Here is a 12,543-nt window from a genome sequence, read left to right on the forward strand (position 1 = left end):
AAATGATGGATAGATAACAGAATACTTCTTAATATGGGATTTGTTTTATTAATAGTTAGAAAATAGAAGTAGAAATTAGAAATTGGGAAACTACTACTATGTATACTGCTACATGGGACCTAGTTACCTGCGGGATCGCATCTCACCTCATACATCTCTACAACCTATCAGAGACCTATCTCACAGAGAGGGACTCCTCCAGGTGCCATCCGCCAAGCAGTGCCAGCGGGTGACGCCTAGGAGTAGAGCCTTCTCTGTGATGGGCCCAACTCTCTGGAATGACCTCCCTACCGATATTAGAACTACTAATGACCTCCGCTCCTTCCGACAGAAGCTCAAGACTCACCTGTTCCGACTAGCTGGCTTAGCCGATTGATAGTTCCATCTTCCACCTCCTGGCAAACATTTTATTGGGGAATTTTTTAAGGGAATTTTAATTGTATTTGTATTTTAACTAAGAATTGTACAGTATATTTTTTACCTCCTCCGTCTACGTCTATGTCTACGTCTACGTTCATGTCTATGTATTTGTATATGGTTTTAACATGACTGTACACCGCCCCGAGTCCTGCCTAGGAAAGGGTGCGGTCTAGAAATAAAAGTTTTTTTTTATTATTATTATTATTATTATTATTATTATTATTATTATTATTATTATTATTATTATTATTACATAGGTGGCTCAGTGGCTAAGACGCTGAGCTTGTCCATCAGAAAGGTCGGCAGTTTGAATCCCTAGCGCCACTTAACGGAGTGAGCTCCTGTTACTTGTCCCAGCTTCTGCCAACCTAGCAGTTCAAAAGCATGTAAACATGCAAGTAGAAAAATAGGAACCATCTTTGTTGGAAAGGTAAGTGTTCTGTGCACCTTTGGCGTTTAGTCATGCCAGCCACATGACCGCGGAGACGGCTGACTCTTCGGCTTTAAAACAGAGTACTGGCCCCTAGAGTCGGGAATGACTAGCACGCATGTGCGAAGGGAACCTTTACCTTTACACTCCTACTTAATAAAAAAACATTATTATTACTATGTATATGGAAATATTAGAAGTTGAAAGATTATTATTATCATCATCATCATTATTATTAGGCCAGGCCAGCTAAGTGGAACAGGTGGGTCTTAAGTTTCTTGCGGAAGGAGCGGAGATCAGTGGTTGTTCTGATGTCAGGGGGGAGGTCATTCCAGAGGGTCGGGCCCATCACAGAGAAGGCCCTACTCCTGGGCGTCGCCCGCTGGCATTGCCTAGTGGACGGCACCCGGAGGAGTCCCTCCCTGTGAGAGCGGATTGGTCGCAGGGATGTGTGGGGTAGGATGCGATCCTGCAGATATCCCGCAGTATCACTAGTATTATTATTATGTACAAAGTAAATTGACCGGGGCAATACACTCTTCACCAAGCACCTATGGGTGTTAAAGAAAAAAGGATATTTTTTTTTTTAAAAGATGTATTTTCCAAGGTAAAATAAAAAAAATAAACTCATACTTTCTAAATAGATATCTGGATTCATGTGGAATAATTAAATCTTCCCTATCAGTGCTTTCTTCAGTGAATAGATGTTATAGCTACTGCCATACGGCACTATAGCTACTGCCTGGTAATTTTGGATGCAAACAAATTTGATGCATCATTTATTGTTCTTTTGCTGTTGGGTCAAAAAGTCCACACAACTGGCACCATTTAACTGGTAGGTGCTTACAAATATTGAAATAACTGTGAGTCCACAAGATTTTAATTAGCCTTCCGGAAGAATAATGGTTGTAAACTACAACACTGTTCTTCCTAATACACTTGTAATCTATGAGTATGTATATTATTTATTTAAAGTATTTTAAAGTATTTTAATTATATACTCTCCATTTCAAATGAGCTAGAGTTTTAAAAATCCCACACTTGAATAGTAAAACTTAAAACTCCAGTAAATCATCTAAATTCTACATTGGTTTCAGATAATTCTTTTATTGTGCAATCACTCACTTTATCAAATTTCACTTAACACTTCATTTTTTCCGATCTCTGAAGTTTTGGATATTTTTTCTACAGCATAATTTCCCCATTAATATATACAGTACCCAGAACTGTAAAATACAATTCTAATTAAAGCAAAAAACAAAAACTAAATAAAAGTGAATATTTAATTCAGTTTATCCACCGAAAATGCCAATTTCCGCTTAATAGCTGAAAAACTTTAAGATTGTAATATTGCTATTGTGGATTATTTTGAAGACGATGCTTTAATTCTTGGAAAGTAGTATCTGAAGAACATAGTTAAGGAATTGCCACATTTATTATCAGCTTAACTCAATCAGTAAATTGCTCTCTTATGTCCTATGGCTATCTTATTTATTTATTTATTTGTATTTGGTGCTTCTAGACCGCCCCCTCTCCAAGAAGGGACTCATAGAGTTAATTTGAAAATAAGCTTCACTTAATGTTGACATTTTTTGTTACTGTTGCAAATATTAGAACAGATATTAAAAGATCCCCAAATCTTCACTAGAGTTTGTTCTTAGCAAAGGTTGTGGAAAGGCCTTTGATAATTCCCATGTTAAAGTAAAAAAAAAGAAAAAAGAATCAAGTGATTTTGGGAGGCAGAACTTATATGTCATCTTTTTGCATCCAAAAAAAGAAATATCTTTCTTTGCGAATGCCTCAACTATGTAATATCACATAAGGTAGCTGTTCCCAGACTAATGAATACTTCCATGTTCAATGTGTACGGTAACCATCCAGCAGTTTGAGTTTTTAAAGTACATTTTTTGTTATAAGCTCCATTATTTTGCCTCAATGTTTGCTCTCACCAAGAAAACAGGAGAAAAAAATCAAACCAGACAAGCCTTCTGTGAATACATTTGCTCATTTGTAATTAACATTTATAGGATAACTTAAAAAGCCTTTCTTTCATACTAATTAAAAGAATCTGAACACACTGTTCTTCTAGAACTGCAAGCTGAAACACAACACATTATTGCATGAAAAAATGTCTAACCTAAAAGGGGAGTGATTGCCTATATCAGGGGTCTGCAACCTTAAACCCTCAAAGAGCCATTTGGACCTGTTTCCCATAGAAAACACCAGAAGCCACAAAACCTGGGTGGGCGTGGCCAACTCAATGTCACTCACACCCAGTCACATGACCCTTCTCCCAGCCACGCCTACCGAGGTTTTGTGGCTCCCGGTGTTTTCTTTTCTGTGGGAAACGGGTCTCTCTCCCCCCTCTCTCTCATTTCTTTTTCTTTATTCTCGCCCTCTCTCTTTCATTCTCTACCTCCAGTTCTCTCATTTCTCTCCCTCTCCTTCTCTCTCTCATTTGTTTCTCTCTTTTTTCTCACTCCATCATTTTCTCATTTTTCTCCTTTTCTCTCTCATTTCTTTTTCCTCTCATTCTGTGCTTTTTCTCACCTTTTCTCTCATATTTTTCTTTTCCTCTCCCTCTTCTCTTTCTTTTTCCCTCTCATTCTCTCTTTCTTTCTCCTTTTCTCTCCCTCTCATGTTTTTTCCTCCCTTTTTTTTCTCTCCCCTTCTCTCTCTCTCTCTCTCTCTCTCTCTTTGTTTCTCTTTTTCCTCTCTCATTCTCTCCCTCCATCACTTTTTCATTTCTCTCTCTCTCTCATTTTTCTCTCTTCTTTCTTTGCCTGGAGAATGCTTTTCAAGGAACGCTGTCGGCAGCCCTGCTCAGCTGGAGGAGTAAAGCTCAGGCCGTGGGCAAAGGGGTCTGGCCCATGCCCATACCGCAGCACAGGCTTGGAGAAAGCTGGAGCGTCCTTGCTAAAAAAAAGTCAACCCAGCCACTCTGCACACCTTTGCTGTGCTTTGGTTGAGCCCGGCTGCTCGCTTGAGGGTATCCCCGCTCGTGTGCACCCTCCCAGCCCCACAACAGCTGGCCAGGGGGTCACGTGAGGAGGAGGGTGGTCTTTGGGGAAGCCACCCTGGTGGCTTATGCTTGCTCCTCAGTTGCAGGCTATCCCCCTTTCCGTAGTACCCTCCTCCCAGATCCCTTCCCATCCCGCCAGCCCTCATGTTAGCGAGGCTGATGTTGGCCATGGCAAGATTGGGCCGGTGTCTCAGGGCAGAGAGCAGGTCATGCGACCGTGTCAGCAAGGAGCCGCAGGAGACAGGTCAAACAACCACATGCAGTTCTGGAACCACAGGTTACCGACAGCTGGTCTATATCATCAAAATACCAAGTTATTCATGTCTCAACAAGTATCTCATCAGAACTCATCAGTTATATTTTTTCAATAAACATCTTTGTCTGGTTTCCTTAGCTTGTTGAATAAGTAAAAGCAATTCATTGTATTGTGATTCTTGGAAAGTCTTAATTCACTGTGAAATAAAGATAATAGTTATTTTGAGCACTATAAGATATGTAAGGATACACAAATGTGGGAATTCCTCTGGATCCCAAATATTTGCGAATGAGGCGTTCTGTTCCATACCAATTAAAGCCTTTGGTTGAATATCCAATGCGAGGAAGATGAATGCTTGCTGAGGAAAAGAATAAAGAGAGAAAATATTTAATATGCAGCACCAATAATAATAATGTATTGGTGTAGAAGGAACTATCAAGTTATAAACAAAATTATATCTTACATTATTTTCATATAAAGACAACATTTGGAAACTCATTTTGTTGCAATGTAAACTATTAACTGCTCTCACTATCAGGACATTTCTCTTTAGTTCCAGGTAGGCTCTCTCTTTAACCAGCTTCCACCTTTTGCTTCTGCCCTTAGAAGCTTTGGAGACTAAATCAACCTCCTCTTCTCTGTGACTGCCCCTCAAGTACTGGAAAACTATCAAGTCACCCTAATAATTTAGCATTAGTTGATTCATGGAGATATAAAAATGGAGATGCCAGAGAATATACCTTCTTCTCTGAAAGACATACATCTTTTTCAAGGATTGATATGATATGGATATCTAAAAATCTTGCAAATAACCAATTTCATTGTATTCATTTTGTACAATGACAATAAAGGCTATACTAAATAAAATTCTGAAAGTGGACACTGTGCCTAAATCTTTCTCAGACCATAACTCAGTGCTTTTGGTTTTAAGAGGAAAGAGCTCGAGTTTCAGATGAAAACTAAATGAAGCTATTTTGCAAAAGGAAAGGATTGTAAAAGACTAAAAAGAAATTGCAGGAATACGTTGAGAAAAATTTGGGAAAAGAGACAAGCTTAATGACAGTATGGGATACTAATAAAGCAGTCATGAGGGGCTATTTCGTACAGTACAATCGCCTAGAGAAGAAAAAATTCCAGGAAAAGATGCAAAGGATAATGGATGAAATTAGGCAAAAGACACCTACAGATACTAAAATTTTACACCATATTAAACTATTATGGCAACAATTATCTATGTTAACTGTATAGGAAATAGAAACAAAATTGAACTATGCGAAACAAAGACATGTTGAATTTGCTAACAAACCAAGCAGATGGTTAGTATATAAATTAAGAAAAGAAAAAGACAATAATTGGAAAAAATGTGAAGGCAATAATGTACTAAGGCAATGAACTAATTTAAAAAACCCTTTCATTTTTATTCAAATTAGTATAAAGTACAGGAGATTGACATATTAAAAAAAGTGAATACCTTTCAAAACAACAGTTACCTAAATTTTACAAACCCAGAGACAACTTATGAATGATCCGATAATGTTTTTTGAAATATCAGAAGCTATTAAAAAAATGAGGCCAGGAAAGGGACTTCCGGTTTGGCGTTGCTGCAGGACAGTCATAGGGAGTGGGGCTTTGCGAACCTAGGCTGAATTCTCTTTGTTGGGGGGGGCCTTAAAGGGCTAAAGTCCTCTTGAAGGGGTGACAAAGGAAGGACACCTCGCAGATTGCGGAGAGTGGCAATTCTCCTGCTTGATCCAAGGCTTATCTTCCTAGCCAACAATGAAGAAGAGAGGTAGCCATTATGTGCTGGATTGGTATATGAACAGTGGACTGGAGCTGGATGAGATGATTTTCAACATTTACCTGAGACTAAATTGTAATGGCAACAATATTGTACAAGCCTTCATGAACTAGGATTTCAAGTTCTCCCTGCTTGTTCCCCAAACTCTGAGCATTAGAGGCATCTAAGCTCATTATGGTTAACATTATTTTTTAATGTATGCTGTTTTATACCCAAGTTCTCCTTCCTTCTCACCACTGCCTTCCTCGTTATCTGATTTTTTGTGTTGCAGTTTATGTTTGGGGTTTGGTCTTAAAGATTGGTCACTCTCCACTTCCATTTTTAGTTTAAAGCCCTTTTGATGAGGTGTGGCAGTTGTTTTCCACATATCTTTTGCAATGCTTGTGAGGTTCAGCCCGTCTCTTGCCAGAAGCACTTCCTGTAAGTATTGTAAATACTTGGTCTAAAAAAAATCTAAAGTTCACTCAATGGCATCGTCCCTTGAACCAGCAGTTTACTTCTAAAATCCTCCATTGCCGCATTAGGTGTTGAAAGTTGGCAGTATGGAAGAGAAGACTATCATGTCCTGTATTATTTTGCTTTCCTGCCCAGTTGCTTATGGTCTCTAGATATTATTTTCCTGGTTGTATCGTTCATCCCAACATGAAAAAGAAGAAATGGATAATAACCAGAAGGCTTGATTATTTTGGTAAGTTCTCTGTCACATCTTTGATCTTAGCTCCAGGGAGACAACTTACCTCCCTCAACAGATTATCAGGTCTATAGATGCTGATTCTGTTCCTCTAAGAAATGAGTCACCTATCATCAACATAAGTCTTTTTTGCCCTGGGGAAGACTAAGCTACTGGGACATTTAAAAGGGACTCTTCAGTCAATGTTTGCATGTTTTCCTCTGGGGGGAGATTATGAAACGATTGTTTTGCTTCAGCAGTTGTGGGGACAGTCTTGATATTTTTTCACCTGCAAGTAACATGTTGCCAACAGTTTTGCTCTTGGGGTTCATTTTTCCTGATAGTTGTTTTTTTATGTTCACCAAATAATGCAAATGTTAACATGCCACCTCATTCCCATGAAATCAGTAATGAATTCTGTCTAAATAATAAAGTATGAATCGGGCGTAGAAGAGTCGCAATGGTGGTAGAAGAGAAGGTTAGGGGTCCAGACATCGATTTTTACTATTTCCACACTCATATTGCAGTTGCTTGTCATCAGCTGATACAGTCAGTCATTTATCTTCTTTTCCACTCCCTTTTTGTCTCGATGGTCACTGCCATTTGGCAGCATATAGGATAGCCATTCTTTTTTCGCTAGGGTAGTAGTGGTTCCGTTAGTCCAATCCTAGGTGGAGGCATATTTTGCTTCTGTGCTATAAAGCAATCTTACCCAGTTTGTTCATTTACAATATCTATCACCTGTCAAAATTCAAAATTTTGTATAGAGAACAATCAAATTTCTTCTGTCCCAAAAGCCCTGAGACAGCCATGCTTACCGTTTCTTTTCTTGGCTTCTCGATAAATTTTCTTTAATCCTTTTTCTAATGCAGGAAGCTTAATTCCAGACAAGTTGTTTGAATGGTCCCGGTGCTGTGCTACAATAAGAGCCAGCTAGAAAGATATTACATTTTGACTAGTGAGCAAATCGAGTACACAGAATGGATTGTCAAAAAAAATAATTCTCACCCCTGTTTACAAATGCTATGTCTTCTGAACTTTGAACTAATCCCGATAATTTAATTTTTATTTTCCTTTAGTGTGTTATTATGTAAAAATGGGAAGGAAGGAATTCAGAGAAAACCTAGCCAAGATTACTATAAATCAAAAACAGAGTAGTTTCCATGCATTTTGCTTAGTAAGATGTAAACTGTTTTACACTTCTTCTGCAACTTTTACTGCTATTCAACTATGCATTTTATATGGTTCCTATCTGCATAGAATGCAATTTAAAACTACTTAAAAGAAAAATATATGTTTGGGCAGGTACCAAATCTGTCCTTTTCCTCCTTGATTTCTTATTATCAATGCAGAATATCAACTATGTATTTTATTGGGTTCTTATCTGCGTAGAATGCAATTTAGAATTTTTAAAAGAAAACACATTGCTATGTAATTACCAAATCCGTTCCTTTATTCCTGGATTCTTTATCATCAATGCAGAATAAAAGAGTTCCTCCTAATGTCAGGTCTACAAAACAATTAACAGGGGTGGAAACATTTAGTCCTATTTAGATTTAAATTGAGAGAAAAGTTTTTGAATAGCTGAATAACACTAATGAGAAATAAATTGTCACATTTTTTTCCATTTAGCATTATTATGGCTTTCCTTAGATAAGGAAGTAGGCAAAGAAAAACAGCTCCCTGCAATATTATATATGGGCAGGGATTGTGTGCTTCTTTTAAACTCATTCCTGTGTAAAAGACTGGCTGGGATTAATATTTGAATGAGTGGTGGCAACTCAGCCTCTGGATATCTTGGATTTGCAAAGCTGGATATCATCCATTAAAATAATGGAAAAGTGACTTACCTTTCATCTTTCCTGCTAGTTCATATATTTTCTTTGGTTGGTCAGAACGATTCCTGAGAGCTGTGAATAAACCACCTTTTCCCCAGTGGCCAAAATCATCTGAAACAAAGAATTGTTAAGAAGTTTCACTTAAATATATATATATGCTGGTTTTGTTGTATTCGGGTCTTTTCCCGTGTAAGGTTAAGACAATCTTAACCTTACACGGGAAAAGACCCAAATACAACAAAACCAGCATACCTACACCCGTGAAAATCTACGAAAACATATATATATATATATATATATATATATATCTATATATATATATATATATATATATATATCTATATCTATATCTATATCTATATCTATATCTATATCTATATCTATATCTATATCTATATCTATCTATCTATCTATCTATCTATCTATCTATCTATCTATCTATATATATATATATATATATATATATATATATTTGTGGCTCTATACTTGCAAAAACCATTCAAGTAATCAATTGAATTAATTAACACAATGCACAAAAATATAGGCTTTTAACGTAAAGTTTACTTAACTTACCTACACAGTGAACAATTATGGCATCCTCATCCCCTACTATGGGATGGGTAACATCACCCATAATATACTTTATAAAAGTCTGCTCAGGGTCTGTATATTCTAAATCCAATAGATTTTCCCCATCTTCTTTGTCTTCTTCTTCTTCACTGCTTTCTTCTGACTCAAGGCAGCAAGACTGATAGTGATTGGCTTCCCACAAGGCTTTCCTGAATGAAATGAAAAAAAAAAAGAATCTTTTTATTTTGTATAAATAATGCAGAGTTGATTTTATTATAAACCTAAACATCAGCTGAGTTTCAATCCTGCTTCAGCATTACTGAAACAGTAGTATGAAAGCAGCCCATATTCTACAGAGATTCTAGACCAGGGTTGTCCAAACTTGGCAACTTTAAGACTTGTGGACTTCAACTCTCAGAATTCCCCAGCCAGCAGAGCTGGCTGGGGAATTCTGAGAGTTGAAGTCCACAAGTCTTAAAGTTGCCAAGTTTGGACAACCCTGGTCTAGACCAATAGAGTACAGAGAAATGAATGGCTTCTAGTAACAGCATGCTAATTTTCAAATGCTCTTTCATTGAAGCCCAGAATAGGCTCAAGAGCTGAGGGAGTAAAGCATGTAAAAAACTTACTTTTTCTGCTGTTTAATCTCTGCTGCCTTCTGCCTCTTTTCTTCTCTGAGCCTTGCCCTCTTTGCTGCTGCTTCCTGCAATTTTTTCTGCTGAACTTCCAGCTCTTCTGGGCTCAGTTTAGGCCTTTTTTTACTAGGTCCCATATCAGCCATCATAAGAACCTAGAAAAATAATCTATGGGATATAATCTTTTTTTTTTATCTCAAATTGCTTTTATATTCCTCTTCATCTAATACCATCAGAGGTTCTTCTGGTCAATTTCCCAGAGACTTTTTCAAAACACGAACACACCACTGCATTGACCGACATAAGAATTTCCAGATTATTTGGCCTGAGAATTCATCTGAATATTTATAACTTGCTACCCAGTATCTAGATTTGTTGAGCTTTTAAAATTCCAGTTACCAGAAATCGATGATAGAGTGCCCATAGAAACTGGAGATTAAATCCAGTCAAACAGGATAAAACTTAATCTAAAGGGCATTCTATGGAAGTTGACAGTAGAAATTATTTTTCCAACTTACTTCCTGTTATGTTTGTATATAAATTTCAAATAACCTTTTTCTGGTACACTAATCAAAATATCAAAATGTCGCATTATTCTTACGTTTTCTTTATTTCGGAGACTTCTTCCTTGTTGACTGAGGTCTTCAAGGAGAGCTTTCTGATGTTCTAGCAAATGATCATATGCCTTCTTGTCCCCTTGGCTAGTTTCGTTGGAATAGTCTTTGCCCTCAAATATGTACATATGGCCTTAAAAACAAAATGAAGCATCAATTGACATACATTTTAACTTTAAGATTAGCTCCAGCATTGTAATACTTCTTATAGTAACCCTCTTTTGAGAAGTCATTCCTACATGATCTTAGCGTCCTATGGAGAGAAAAAATACTGCTGGACTTATAATTTTTATAATAATAAAAATTTAATGAGACACATATGTAAGAAAGAAATGTACTCTTCAATGTCTTATATTAATTTTTTTCTAATCAGCTTTTTTATTTTTAAGGCAAAGAAATGTAATGTAAGAAATTCCTGAGTGAGAAATTCTATGGTATTAGATCGGAGGATCTATTTTCTACAATATTACTTTGCTGTTTCATGCTCAAGCCAAGTTATTATTTTAAAATGTTTTGCCATTTAAGAATTCCCCAGTTATTGATAAATGTAACATCCTTATCTATCCAATCAAATTTTGATATACTTTACTTAAATAAATCCATAAATCAGAAGAGAATGTAGATACATAAATGGTAAAAAATCAATAAAAATACAGTTAGCTTCTAGTTGTACAGTAGGAGTGATGGGGCAGCCTACATATTTTCTTTGTTCCTGTATCTGCCCTTTTTATAGGGTGGAACAGTGTTTCTCAAACTTGGCGACTTTAAGTCCTGTGGACTTCAACTCCCAGAATTCCCCAGCCAGCATAGCTGGCTGGGGAATTCTGGGAGTTGAAGTCCACAGGACTTAAAGTCGCCAAGTTTGAGAAACACTGGGGTGGAAGGAGAGAAAGAAGCTGTTGTATTATAGGGTGTTTTTTTTTAAAGACTACATTTGAACCACCAGTTCATTTCAAATACAAGCAAAAAAATTAAATTGCAAAAAACGTATTTAGGTAGGGCTCCTGAAGGGCTCCTCAATTCCAAGTATTCATTGTTTTAGCATCCCCTCTTTCATGTATGAGTTAATGGCAGTGTACACAGTGTTTCCACTTTTCTTCAGTATAATCACATGTAGTGTGATGGGCTGGGCACAAATCCATCAACCAGCCATGGCTAAGGATCAGATCAGGTCTTTTTACCCCAGTTCAACACTTTAACCACTATACTACACTTCTATATACATCAAATGTTAGAAATGTCATGGATTGAATCCACTGTGCTAAGCTATAATTGCTATATTTAATGCCATGTGCAAACCCCACTACTATATTACAAAGCAGAATTTCTTATTAACAGTTTTAAAGTCAGGAGTAGCATTTAGTCTTAAAGTGGCCTGAGAAGTGTCATACACTGAAAAGTAGACCTTGTAAAGATATTTACTAAGTTTGATTTAAATTGATTTAAACAAATGTTTCCTCTGCATGTACTTAATGATATCCTCCTTGTATTTCATTAAAAAAATACTTAGCATCCATGTCAGCAGCAGCTTTGAAAGCCTCACCCAAGGCATTCGGAGGCTATATATAATTCAGAGGTCTCAGGCTCCAAGTAGCTATCTTGGTCGAGTAGTTAAGGCATCAAGCTAGAAAGGAGACCGGGACTGTATATTCCACCTTAGCCATGAAAGCCATGGAAGGGTGACTTTGGGCCAGTCATTCTCTGTCAACCCAACCCACCTCACAGGGTTGTCATTAGGAAGAAAATAGGAGGGAGGTGTGTTGGATATGTTCACCAGCTTGAGTTATTTGTAAAAATAATAAAGGTGAGAAACAAACAAATAAATGAATAAACAATGAGAAAAGCAGACCACAGTTTATGCAGCAAAACATAATACCAACTATGGTTTTTAGCACAGTGTGCATGTTCAAAAGAAACTTTGGCAAAGAGAATAAAAAAATATGGGCAGCATATACATAAGTGATGTTAATGTTCAGAAAAAAATCTGAGTTTCAAGTGAGGAGCCTGATTTCTATTGTATTTTATGTTAGATTCATCAACTTACTTTCCAAAGTATGCTCTTCATTTATTTCTGTGATTGATTGCACTGGATCCATTGACCATATTCCTTCCTTTGTCTCCCCAAGGATACTTCTCAAGTCTATATCACAGACAGTACTCCCTTCTGATGACAACAGTTTGTCCAAACCAAACTTCAGGATTTCATTTAGCTTTAAAAAAAAAGAGAATACAGTGGCATTTAAAAGATCTTACTCTTATTTCCCTATTTCTTTTAGAAGGTTGATCTATA

At 37.0% G+C, this 12,543-nt stretch overlaps 1 protein-coding gene across 1 annotated transcript in view; it reads right to left on the reverse strand.

Moving 5' to 3' along the window:
* Window positions 1-1,937: 1,937 nt before the first annotated feature.
* Window positions 1,938-12,543, reverse strand: part of CHD1L (chromodomain helicase DNA binding protein 1 like) — a 60,236-nt gene continuing 49,630 nt past the window's right edge. Inside the window, exons 15-23 of the mRNA XM_081943185.1 lie at window positions 12,298-12,463; window positions 10,241-10,386; window positions 9,634-9,794; window positions 9,008-9,213; window positions 8,447-8,545; window positions 8,036-8,106; window positions 7,415-7,529; window positions 4,378-4,486; window positions 1,938-2,253 (exon numbers count right to left, since the gene is read on the reverse strand). Of these exons, the coding sequence (XP_081799311.1) occupies window positions 2,214-2,253; window positions 4,378-4,486; window positions 7,415-7,529; window positions 8,036-8,106; window positions 8,447-8,545; window positions 9,008-9,213; window positions 9,634-9,794; window positions 10,241-10,386; window positions 12,298-12,463 (1,113 nt within the window). The 3' untranslated portion in view covers window positions 1,938-2,213. The remainder of the gene's footprint in view (window positions 2,254-4,377; window positions 4,487-7,414; window positions 7,530-8,035; window positions 8,107-8,446; window positions 8,546-9,007; window positions 9,214-9,633; window positions 9,795-10,240; window positions 10,387-12,297; window positions 12,464-12,543) is intronic.

This window comes from Natrix helvetica (genome assembly GCF_964273705.1).
Source record: "Natrix helvetica genome assembly, chromosome: 2".
NCBI classification, from domain to species: Eukaryota; Metazoa; Chordata; class Lepidosauria; order Squamata; family Natricidae; genus Natrix; species Natrix helvetica.